The 12,886-nt window shown below is 42.2% G+C and overlaps 1 protein-coding gene across 3 annotated transcripts; it reads left to right on the forward strand.

Moving 5' to 3' along the window:
* The first annotated feature begins 440 nt into the window (after window positions 1-440).
* On the forward strand, window positions 441-3,754 carry TPBG (trophoblast glycoprotein). 3 transcript variants are annotated; one of them, XM_049896387.1, is made up of 2 exons: window positions 441-541; window positions 1,613-3,754. In XM_049896387.1, the coding sequence occupies exon 2, from the start codon at window positions 1,943-1,945 to the stop codon at window positions 3,194-3,196; it is 1,254 nt and encodes a 417-aa protein (XP_049752344.1). In that variant the 5' UTR covers window positions 441-541; window positions 1,613-1,942; the 3' UTR covers window positions 3,197-3,754. The 3 variants fall into 3 exon arrangements, with proteins under 3 accessions (XP_049752344.1, XP_049752354.1, XP_049752337.1); XM_049896397.1 differs by lacking the exon at window positions 441-541 and adding an exon at window positions 663-712; XM_049896380.1 differs by lacking the exon at window positions 441-541 and adding an exon at window positions 824-910.
* Window positions 3,755-12,886: the final 9,132 nt, after the last annotated feature.

Here is a 12,886-nt window from a genome sequence, read left to right on the forward strand (position 1 = left end):
TCATCCCTCCAGATGGTGAACTTGCCCTGCTAAAGTGACTCCCACGGAAAGATCGTGCCACATCTGGTGAGGGGGCGGGTCCGCTTTCCGGGTGACTCGCGTCGTTGCTATTTGCCTTTTATTTCTAGGATGGCTTGGCTGCCGTTTCCTTTCCTCTGCTTTTAATTTGAGAAGAAGAAAAGCTAATGAATCAAGTATGAATCTCCTCGCCATAAGCTTTTTTTTTTCAAGTTGGCTCCTTTCTCTTAACAAGTTCCGTAACTACTCAGGAAACGCGGGGGTAGGGCAAGTGGGAACGCATTAATCACACCTAAATCTTAAATTGGCAGCCTAAGGTACCACTTTGGTGAGGAGACTTTCTTAAGCTCCCTTGCAAACTGCCCTGCGTTTTGCTACTGCCGCTGTACTTCTAGCTCATTTCTTTTCTGCTGCTGATTCGCACTGCTGTCTGTCACGCCTAAATCTATCTCGTCACTGCCATAGGTGCCCGAAATCCGGGTGAATTTCACGAGATTAACCAGCGGTTTCGTTCCTGTCCAAGGTAAATACACTATGCAAGATGAGGAACCACCAAAGGATGCCCAGGAGGGGGAGAGAGAGGGATTCCCTCACCTTTTCTCGCACATTCCTCGTTAATTGCCACGAGGAGGAGGCGCGCGGCCCAGACTCCCTCAATCTCTCTTCCTAAACCCCCCTACCGAGGGCTGTCGAGGTTGGTTGAGCGATCGGAGAAGTTCCTTCTGCAGGCCGGGTCCTCCCTCCCCCCCCCCGCCCGGGTTGGTTCTTCCCAGCTGCGGAGGCTGGGCCAGGGGCTGGGGTGCAAGGAGAGTCGGCGCCCGCAGCGCGGAGCCGGGAAGTCGCCGCCACTCTGGGGGGACTCGGGGTTGGCTCCTGAGCGGCGGGCGCGGAGGTGAGCGGTGGGGAACGAACGGCTAAGGCAAAAAGCGAGGTGGCGCCGGCCCCTCCGCATCCCCGGGCGGGAGAGTAACGTTGGTCTAGGTGGCTCCGCCGCCGGGTCCCGCCGCGGCTTTGTTCGCAACCTCTCCCCGCCCCTTTGGTGATGACTTGGACCTCATCTAGTCTCCGAGGGCTGGCGGGGGCGCGGGCTGGGGGGCGACAGCTGTACGGTCCTCTGCTTCCTACTAATCCAAAAAGGAACAAAAAGATCAAAAAACTCTTGTAACCTGAAACTTCACTCTCATCCTAACCTAGACCGGGAGGAGAGGTCCGGGCGGGGGCAGAGACCCTGGAAGGCAGGTCGTCCGCGGAGGCGGTAGGGGAAGGAGCAGGGAGGGCGAGAAGTTTGATCGGGAAGGCGCTGGGGATTAAGTGTGAAGTTAAACGCAGGCGACAAGTCTGGGAAAGGAGGAGGGCCGGAGCTTGCAAGGGTATATATAGTGTGGGTTAGGGAAGAGAGAAGACTTTGCGTTCGGGTCTCGGGACGCGCGTCCCTCTCCCGGGTAAGGATGTGCTGTGCAGCTGCGGGAGGCGAGACCTGGGCAGCCTTTCGGAGGAGGTCCGGGCACAGAGTGGGGACGATTTGGCTCAGGGAGGCCGGACTCTGCACTTGGGTAGTTGACGGCTCATCACGCTTCTCTTTCGCTTGTCCCAGGTCGCGCAGCGGATCCAGAGAGAGACGTCAACAAAAGAGGCGAGGAGGTGCCACCCGGGGGCGGTGGCGGCAGGAGGCGAGGCGCACAACAGAGCTTCCCGACCGGCCGTGCGTACTTTCTGGAAGGAAGGGGTGGGAGACTCGGCCCCGGGAGGGGGACGCCCGGTGGCAGGGGTTAGTCAAGTTCCGGCTGCGGCGTTCCTCCCGGGTTTCCACGAGAGGAAAGTTTTCTCCAGACGCTTCCAGCCGGCCCGCGCCCTCCGAGCCCAGACTTCCCAGCCGTCGGAGCGGGCGCCGTCCCAGCCCAGCTCCGAGGAGACGCCAGCCGCGATGCCTGGGGGGTGCTCCCGCAGTCCCGCTGCCGGGGAGGGGAGGCTGCGGCTGGCAAGGCTGGCGCTGGTCCTCCTGGGTTGGGTCTCCTCGTCCTCGCCCACCTCTTCAGCGTCCTCCTCGGCGTTGTCCCTGGTCTCTGCGGCGTCCACCCAGCCCCCGCTGCCGGGCCACTGCCCTCCACCCTGCGAGTGCTCAGAGGCGGCGCGCACTGTGAAGTGCGTTAATCGCAACCTGACCGTGGTGCCTGCGGACCTGCCCCCCTACGTGCGCAACCTCTTCCTCACCGGCAACCAGCTGGCAGTGCTCCCAGCCGGTGCCTTCGCCCGCCGGCCGCCGCTGGCCGAGCTGGCAGCGCTCAATCTCAGCGGCAGCCACCTGAATGAGGTGCGTGCCGGCGCCTTCGAACATCTGGCCAGCCTGCGGCAGCTCGACCTCAGCCACAACCCGCTGGTTAACCTCAGCCCCTATGCTTTCTCGGGCAGCAACGCCAGCGTCTCAGCCCCCAGTCCCCTGGTGGAGCTGATGCTGAACCACATCTTGCCCCCTGCGGACAAGCGGCAGAACCGTAGCTTCGAAGGCATGGTGGCGGCTGCACTGCGGGCTGGCCAAGCGCTGCGCGGGCTCCGCCGCCTTGAGCTGGCCAGCAATGACTTCATCTACTTGCCCCGGGATGTGCTGGCCCAACTCCCTGGGCTCAGGCACCTGGACCTGCGCAACAACTCGCTGGTGAGCCTGACCTACGTGTCCTTCCGCAACCTGACATACCTAGAAAGCCTCCACCTGGAAGACAACGCCCTCAAGGTCCTTCACAACGGCACCTTGGCAGAGTTGCAGGGCCTGCCTCACGTCAGCGTCTTCCTGGACAACAATCCTTGGGTCTGCGACTGCCACATGACCGACATGGTGGCCTGGCTCAAGGAGACCGAGATAGTGCAGGGTAAATCCAGGCTCACATGTACATTCCCAGAAAAAATGAGGGATCGTGTCCTGTTGCAACTCAACAGCTCTGACCTGGACTGTGATCCAATTCTCCCCCCATCCTTGCAGACTTCTTATGTCTTCCTGGGTATTGTTTTAGCCCTGATAGGAGCTATTTTCCTACTGGTTTTGTATTTGAACCGCAAGGGGATAAAAAAGTGGATGCATAACATCAGAGATGCCTGCAGGGATCACATGGAAGGATATCATTACAGATATGAAATCAATGCAGACCCCAGATTAACAAACCTCAGTTCTAATTCAGATGTCTGAGAGACGTTAAGAGGACAGAAGAAGGACAACTATGCATGAGATGTAGACTTAATGCTTTATCCCTTACTAGGCTTGCTCCACTTCCACCTCCCACTATAGACACCACTGATTTTGACTGAAAGCGGTGAGGGGAACTTGCTTCCTTGTTATGTAAAGTTTCTTGGTGTGTTCTGTTAATGTAAGAGGATGAACACCTGGGCATAGTGTATTACCCTCTTCCCTTTCCTTGGAACCTGTCAACAAGTGTGGAGGGATTTTTTAAGGTTCAGCATGAATGTGGACTCCTTGCTGTTTGTTTCTTAGTACAGCTCAAGATGTAGCAAGTATACCCACACAGATAGCACTCAACAAAAGCTGCCTCAACTTTTTTGAGAAAAATACTTCATTCATAAATACCAGTTTTATTCTCATGTACCTGAATTGTGGAGAAAATAATTGCATTCCATCAACTGCCTGCAGACCTTAGCAAGCTCTTCAGAATAACTCCGTAGTACACAGGAGCCTGTGCATCCAAGAGCATGCTTACATTTTACTGTTCTGCATATTACAAAAATAACTTGCAACTTCAGATAATTACCTTTTTTGATTGCAGTTTATATGAAACTATATTGAAGATTTTTTTTTTTAAATAAACTGCATCAAGAGCCAACTGACTGAATTGTTAAAAAAAAAATTCAATAAAGGTTCTTAAAAGAATTATAGCTGTGTCTAAGTTTGCTATTCAGCAAAATGATTAGGGGGACTAAGATCAAATAGTTTTGGTCCAAGTGATAATTGAGCTATTAACACAGCTGAGAATCAAACTGGAGCAACATCTTATATGAGTAAACTTGGGGATAGGTTTTGAAATGGTGAGTCCTTTCAGGATTTAAATAGAAAGTTTGAATATTCATATGCAATAGACTTTGTTTGGCCCTAAAGTTAATGCTATTCATGAAACAATTTTGTAAGAGCACTATAAAGTTGGTAAGGGTGAAAAGTCCTGTATGATATAAACAGGGCACCGTTTGGAGCTTTTTCTAGACTAATGACGTTGTTAGGACAGTATTATTTACTTAAGACTCTCCAAAGGAAATTGTTTTATGGAGTCTTAGAGCAGAGTGTGAAACAAATATGCAAATCAGTGTATGAAAATGAAGTGTCAAAATAGAATATTCTAAAATAAAACATTAAAAAATTATAAGTTAAAAAATATTTCCCAAGATTATAATGTACATTAGACACTTAGATTTTTTGAGAATATTTAAAAAAATGGAACATACATGGTTGATAGTTTATCAGAGACCCAGGTAATACGTTTAAAAAATTGTCATGATAGGATATGAATTCGATGAAGTAATCAGAGATAAATGTCTATATCTGAAAACAAGTGTCCCAGTTAATCATAGGTTCTTAAATTCAGTTCAGTGTTTAAGAATTTGAGGGTATTTTGATTTTAGCTAAACTAAAGATATATAAACCTTCATGAGGAGCATCACATTTAGGTGCAAATAAAAGCTACTGTTTAATCAATTGATGCTATCAGTAATAGACAGTTTTCCTTTTTTGGAGTTTATTATCTGCCATTTAAGCTTAAAAGTAAATTCTATTAATCAAGCTTCAAACTCTTATATAAAGTGACTTTAATTTAGCCATTATTGCTTAAAGTAATAAGTAAACTTGCCATTAGTAAGTCTTGGGGTTGTCTTTCCTTTTAAACTGGTTGTGTTCTACAGTGCTTTATGCTTGAAATAAATTTTCCATTTCCATATTTTTATAAATTAAATAAGATCAGAGAATAGTTTCTAGAAATCTTTGTCATTTCCTTCTTTGAATTAAATTCTGAAGTTTTCATACTAGGGCTAAAGATATGCGAATTCATTCCTTGTTTAGATTGTTTAGTCAGAATATGAAGTTTTATCTCCCTTAAGTTTATTAACGGTCATTTTATGAAATATTATGGTATTCATTATTTATACGTTACAGTTCAGATCCTATAATTACCTGAGAAAAGCCTAAAAATATGGCACTTAATACTCCATTAAACATTTTAAATGTTCACCAGGAATTCATATCCTGAATGGCTGCCATGATTTCATTAAGAATGATGAAAATACCAGAATGCCAAAAATATTGAAAACATCTAATACCTTAGGAATTACCTTAGAAATAAACTGGACTTTAGTTTTTAAGTCTGCTGATATTGTAGACAACTACAAATTAAAATATTTATGGAGCCTTAATTAGGAAGAATTGTTTCTTCTGAGTCAGGTGATAATCTAACATTTAAATACTATGCTTTATCCAAGACTCAGGGAAGCTTAGGTTCATTAGTCCAGCTATTCTCTTCAATTCCCTGCAGAAGAATCTATGATAAAGTGAAGCAGAGTTTTTGCCTGTTAGGCTTTTTTGAAGTTATGATTGGTTCTTTTCATCCCCTTGTTTCTACCTTTGTATAAATTTCCCAAGTTGTCAGTGCTTTCTTTTCTATTACATGACTCCTTGCTATTCTCCAATACATGACAATAGAAAATTCCTAAGGCAAAAAACATTTATTGTTTGAAAACTAATTGCTACTGTCGTGCAGTCATAATATGATAAATCTGTATGTGTATATGGCATTCTAAGTTCATTGAAAAATAGGTGCTATGTAAATCCATTAAGTATAAGCGAATATAGGAAAAATGAAATAAAATAAAGGTGTCATCACTTTAAGAGTACTTGTTCAAAAAATTTACTTTGGCTGGTTATACACTTTAGTTGCTACTGAGCTTAACAGAGTTTTCAACTGAAAAGAAAACATCTTTTCATTTATCCTTTGCAAGCTTCCTTTGAAGAAAGTTAGAAAAATACTTAAAAATTTAATCACCTGATAAAGCTCTCAATTTAAAAAGCTATTAAAACGTCCAATAAGTTTCTATTTAAAATGGCACAAACTCTAGGATAATACAGCTGTTTGACCCAGAATTGTAACTCTCTCTTTCCTTGTGACCATTCGGTTTGCAGCCTTAATATATATGTCTGATCAGTGTGGTTCATTAGTGACCTACAAGGTAGGCTTGTACTGAAGCAGATAGATTTTTCTTATACGATAAAGAGACCTTGAAACACATTTTATAGAATATTTTAAAGGAAAAGGAACTACACACTCGGGGGAAACACAGGCTTGGTTGAAATAAATGAGCAAATGACAAATGATAAATCCTTTTAAATATCTTGATTGGCAGCAAATGTGAATTACACTTATCTCAGTATTTAATTAGAAATAGCAGATCTTTGTTCTCTGTCTTTAATTAAAGTGAACTGTAATTGTTGGGAATTCTGTTTTAAGTAAGTCACTCTTGGTCTGATGTTCCAATACAGGCGTTACATTGTTGAGGATGTTAGAGGCTATGCAACAACTCTAATTTGGAAGTTTTTCATATCATTTCTGCTTTATATTTTATTTTTTTTTCCAAAGGTTGCACTAAAATAGAGACACCATGAAGATATGCAAGGTTAAAAATGATTTGGTATGAGCTTTGCTCTTGCTCCAAAATCCATTCAGCCACTCAGCCTTCAGAGCAACACCATAAACTGAACGAGGATGTTTATTAGGTGGGATTCAGATTTCAGTTTTACACTGGTGCAAAGTTTTTTTTTTTTTAACAGTAAAGGAGAGAGAAGATAGAAAATTATATTTCTAGATAATAGATGAAAAACACCTTGACAAAGTCTTTTAAAGATCTTTCAGCAATACCACAGTGCTGCACTAGAAATAGTTTAAGAAAATATATTCTGCATTGTCCAGGCGATCATGTCTCCTTTAACATGGGGAAAACAACTCCTTGAGGATGTCTTGTACAGTTATTTTTTCCATTCTTAACCTCACAGACTTTTGGTTCAAAAAGGCAAACTTGTTTTATTTTATTTTTTTAATCTTAGAACATTGTAAGAGCTCTGTCTTTGTCAAGAGTTTTTTAAAAACTTACCTATTGAAAAACACTTTTGACAATAAAAATTCTTAGTATTTCAAAACTGGAAGGGCTCTTAGATGTTTCAAGCCCAATCTCCCATTCTACAGATAAAGAAACTGATAATTGTGATTTACCATTATATTATATAATTAGAACCAGGACTAGATTCCAGAGTTTCACACTCCTAGTGTTCTTTTCGCCAGATGATGATATCACTCATTACTTACCCTGAGGCCTTTGAAATTCCCGTGTCTAATAAAAAAAAAAAAAGACAGTTGCTTTGGTGAATTTATATGTGTTATTGTTTTTGCTTTTAGTGGCTGTTTCCCTTTGCTCTACATTGTACTTTCAGTGTTTTAAAAATGACTATCTTTCAGACGCTTGAATATGCTCAAGTAATTTTGAATTTTTTTTTCACAGAAGCCTTATTCCCATAAAGCTCCTCTGAGTCTATGACATGATAGGAAATATTTTGGAAATCTAATGGAGATAATTCTTTTGCAAGGAAAAATTATAACTCTGGAAAGCTTTGCTAGTCTGTGTAATTCTCTTTTAAAAATGAGTTAGCTCAGCTGGTGAGAACACTAAACAAATGAGACCAAGTTCATGGCTACAAAATCAGTCACCAGGTGAGACCGCTTTGCATGCTGTCCTTTGCTCCCCCTCTCCAGGGACATGCTACCTTCCTCCAAGGGCCTGGACCAAACAAGGAAGCAAAATCAATGCAAATCCACTGGCATCCTGGAAAACCAGTGCACCGACAGGCCAAACTCTGCCAGCCCTGCTGCTGACGTGCCAGTTTACCATCTTCACATACCTAGGGCAGGCCACGACAATCTCAATTTCCTCAAGTAGTACGTATGCCACACATTGCAAAAGATTTATCACATGAGTTTTGAGAAAAATCTATCAAGGGTGTATTTTAATATATCATATGGAAAACTCATTTGGTCTGCTTTACTAAAGTGCAAATATGGTTTAAGAGTAAGGATCATGATTACTGTCATAAACTTACATGTAAATGTTTATAAAAACAGTTTATATTTAGTTGACATTTTATGGTAATAGTACTGGTTTGTGGTTCATTGTTTAACTTGGTCAGTGTAAGGAAACACTTGTTTTCAAGAAAGCACTAACTTAAAATATGACCAATTATAGTATTTTTTGTGAGAAGTAAATAGTTAATGATATGTGTTAAAGAATGAGAAGATGTTATTAACACAGACTTTTGTTTTTAATGAAAGTTTAAAGATTTTCCTGCTACCCTCCCAGTCCTATTTTTTTGTTTTCTTCCCGCAAAGAGAACCATGATACATAGCATCTTGTACACAGGAGAACTTGACTGACTGAAACATTAGGTAGGCCAGTTTACATGACTCAGAGTGCTACAATTTCTCTGAATTTTACAACGCAGTTATTAAATTGTAAAAGAAGACCTTACCTTGCAGTTAGACACATTCTGTGGTTATTGTTATAGATCCTGCCAAACACATGACTGTTAAACATTCAAAAATATTTTAAAATTAACTCATGTTTCTTATAGAATATTTAAAAATGTAGGGGAAAAAACCCACCATGAATATCTCTATCACTAAGGAAAAAAAGCCCCTATAATGAGATAAATTGCCTTCTGTTTATATCACACTGTATCTTTCCTTTTCACTTACAGTGTTGTGAGCATTACCCACTATCATTAAAAACTATTTTAATATCTGGTTTTAAAGTACTGTAGACAATCACATATTTTATACATATAGGATGTTTCTTGCAATTTTAATAAATGTTCTTATGAGCATCATTATACCTACCTAAGTTCCTATTCCTCACAATTTTTCCTTAAGTTGGTTAATTGAAGAAGAATTATTGGGTCAGAGATATAGTCTCTTTTTTCTAACCTCTAAAATTATTTTTGATGTCTATTTAAATTAGGAATATTAGATGCAGACCAGCATATTTCACTGTATGTATCCTTCAAGTGTCTTACATCAAACTTTACAGAGTACTTAATGGTATGTGCACTGGACTTTGAACAGAAAGAAATTGTGATCAAGTTGCCAATTAATTTGTCACTGTTTTAATCCATAAATGCCTGTTCTTTGTTAAAATAACAAATTTAGACTGTAGCTAGGGCCATAGCCCAGTTATAAGTGTGTGTGTGTTGTAAGGGTGGGGCTGCGGTATGGGGTGTGGAGGAATAGCTGGGAAATTAATTCAGCTCGTTACAAGTTAGGAAGCAGTTTTTAGGAGAAACTGTGTCTTTGCCTGAATTCTACTTTTCTTTTTATGATTTGCTTGTGTATACTTAGAATTGATTTAGATCCCGTGCAGGTGATTTAATTGTGTTACCCTTTCTGTTAATTTGCTTTAAAAATTCAGTGAGATCCTGTGAACCTTTATTCTGTTCATTCAATAGATATTTACTAAATGCTTTCTATATATCAGGCACCGTGTTGTACTGGATTAAAAAAATGAACTTCTGACATAAAATTGTCCTTTGCATGTAAGATCTTATTTCTTCTCATTTGAAGAGGAAATCAAGGCTTAGAGAGGAGAGGTGACTTGCCCAAGGACAATTAAGTAGCAAGAACTAGCTGTGGGATTTGAACTGCTTTTTTTTTTAATTTTGTCAGTTTCCAGGGCCCATGTTCTCAACCTCTGAGTTTTAGGAGCAATAAACTGTGAATGAACCAGGGATTCAGTGTTTATATGAGTTTCAAAGCAGGGGGAGATTTTTTTTTCTGGTTCAGAGAATCAGAATAGTGTTCATGGAGGAGCTGGCATTTAAGATGATCTTGAAAAGGCAAATGGAGATGGTGGGTGGAAGAGAAATTCAGAACAGAGGGAATAGCATGAGCAAAGAGAATGGAAGCAGTTGAAGACCACGAATGTTCTAGGAACAGTAACATTCGAAGCATAAGTTATAAAGGGGAAGAGTGGAGGCCGAGCCTGGAAAGATAAATCAGTAGCTCTGATAGTCTGTATGTAATTCAGTGGACAGTGGGACCCTATAAGTAGGGTTGCCTCCTGGAAAGGGAGATCAACCTCCCGCCCAAAATTGGTTTGGAAGTCAAGACTGATGATATAACACATGCACCAAAAGGGTATAAAAAGATTTATTACTCCTATAATAGGACTTTCTAGGTAGAGCAGGCAGGTAATCTGGGATGGCTTGAGCAAAGACGGTAGTAGCAGCAGTGGCTTTGCTTTTTACTGTGATTAGGAAGTATCGCTGGAGTGAAGGTTCCCACATGCCGGCTGGGGTTTGTGTGGTTTGGACTTCCCCACAGGTGCCAAGGGAGGGTGCTCTTGGGCCTCCTTAACTGCCTGTGGGGCTTGAAAGCTGTCAGCAGTCAAACAGCAAAAATGGAGTCAGACTTTATTACAATTCACCACTGATGTTTGATCGATGACTGAAATGTGCCATGTCTCATTTAATTGGTTTGAACTTGTTTAAGTAAGCCATTGTGGTACTCTATAAGGCTTACAGCCTGAGGCCCGTCAGGGAGGTGGAAGCTGCACTGAATGCCTTGTTCTAGAGCCCAGGGTGTGCATTTTGAGAAGCAAAACACATTCTTTGGTCACCATCAATAATGTCTGGAACTTAAAAGAGGATAAGAAGTGTCTTGAATGAGGCCCTTTATTTTGTTTTTAGTAGGTATAGAGACATGTGTGACTTTGATTTATATTTTGGGTGCCTGTTAAACAGGAAATTCCTAGAGATTTTTACCCAAAGAATAAGGATTCCTTGGATAAGGAATCGTTGTCATTTGTTGGACTAGGCTGCCAGACTATTGGTAGTGGGTCAAGAGTCTGTAAAAACGTACATTTGGGGCCAATTGTTGGCTGGGGCAGCCTCTAGTGCTAAAATAACTGCCTGAAGTTTGGCCAGTTGTGTTCACTCTTGAGTCCTGTCCTTAGTCAGGGACACCTGTTTAGGGGATGGATAGCAGCAGCTCTCCAGAGGGCTCCATCATGTATGATGGTTGTACTGCTATTGGTAAAGTGAATGGACTCCGTTTTCTGATTACTTAGTTGATCCCAAGGGACTCCCCAGGTGGCCAGTGGGTCTGGGAGAGGGGAGACTTTCTCTAGCACCATTGCATCTGGCAAGGAACTGAGGACAAAAGTAACCCACTTTCTCCTGTACGTGGAATATGTCAGAAGGCCCAGGTTTGGCTCTATCTCGTAAGTACCGTTTCCGTTTTGATAAAAGAGGCCTCTTTAGCTGTGCCTAGTCTATGGAGTGCAGCTTCCATGACTCAAAGCATAATGGGCAGCTGAGTGCAGAGAGTCACAGACTCTGGGCCTGTGAGGACCTCCATGTCCAGAAGGATCCTGTATACCCCAACCCACTGCTGTCGAGTCAATTCCGACCCATAGCGACCCTATAGGACAGAGTAGAGCTGCCCGATAGAGTTTCCAAGGAGCGCCTGGTGGATTTGAACTGCCGACCTCTTGGTTAGCAGCTGTAACACTTAAACACTATGCCACCAGGGTTTCTGGATCCTGTATGCAGCCAGCAATTACTACTCTCATGGTGTGTAGTTCAAGTTGAGGAGGGTATTTTCTTGCATTACAAGTCCATGGAAAACTTATGGCCCCCGTGGGTGGTCCAGAGACTCTAGGAGGTAACGAGAGGAGGTTGTTAAAGCTTCTACAGTGAAGGAGTCTCTAGGAGGTATCAGTGCCTGTTGTTTTGTAATTTGGACAAATTCTAGAGCCATTCTGTTGGAAGGGACACCATTAAAGCATGGGCCGATCTGCTAGTAACAGCATGAATAGGCTTAAGCAAAACTTGTAAATGAGGAATATGTTGCCTCCAGAACCCAAAATGCTAAAAGATACCGGGCTTGTTTTTATTATTGTAGATGTTGAGAGGGTCAATAGTTGTTTCTTGTTAATGTCAGAGATAGAGTGGCCCTCAACTAACAAAATAATTCCCATAAATTTAACTGAGATGGCAGAACTTCATACTGTGTATGGCGCAATGGCCCATCCTTTTTTTCGAGCTCCTTTGTGAGTATTTGTATGTCATGAATGGGTGTGTCTAACTAGTCTCCTTGGAGGAGGACATCATTAATGTACTGTCAAACCTATGTTCCTGGAAAACACTGGATGTGGTTAACATCTTACCTGTGAAGATTTGTGTGCAACAGCAGGGCTGTTGAGATACCTCATAGACACCCAGGTAAAGGTTTTGTGTCTTTTTGAAGGTGAAGGCAAACTGCAGCTGAGAAGTGTTGAAATAGAACCTTTATAAAACATATCAACCAAATGTAGAGTAGCAAAATAATTTCCAGTTGCTGATTAAATAGAGTCAGTGATTTCAACTGTATTAGCTGTTATTGTTGTTAATTTCCACAGAGTGGATTCTGACTCGTGGCAACCCCGTAAGTTCAGAGGAGCACTACTTCATAGGGTTTTCCACAGCTGATTTTTCAGAAGTAGATTGCCCAGCTATTTTTCCTGAGGCATCTCTGGGTGGACTTGAACTGCCAACCTTTCAGTTAGCAGCATTAATCATTTGCAGGGACTCCTAAGTATGATGTTAGCTACAAGCTTTTTGTCAATGTTCTTTATCAAGTTGAGGGAGTTGTCTAGTTTCTGAAAGTTTTTATCATGAATGGGTGTTGTATTTTCTCAAATACTTTTTCTGCACTTGTTGATATGATCGTATGATTTTTCTTCTTTTGCCTGTTGTGTGATGAATTATATTAATTGATTTTTGAATATTGAACCAGCCTTTTATACCTGG

The sequence above is a fragment of the Elephas maximus genome, chromosome 1 (assembly GCF_024166365.1).
Source record: "Elephas maximus indicus isolate mEleMax1 chromosome 1, mEleMax1 primary haplotype, whole genome shotgun sequence".
In the NCBI taxonomy this organism is placed as follows: domain Eukaryota; kingdom Metazoa; phylum Chordata; class Mammalia; order Proboscidea; family Elephantidae; genus Elephas; species Elephas maximus.

Coding starts and splice junctions, on each gene's coding strand:
- TPBG (XM_049896387.1), top strand. CDS start 1,943: ATGCCTGGGGGGTGCTCCCGCAGTCCCGCTGCCGGGGAGGGGAGGCTG.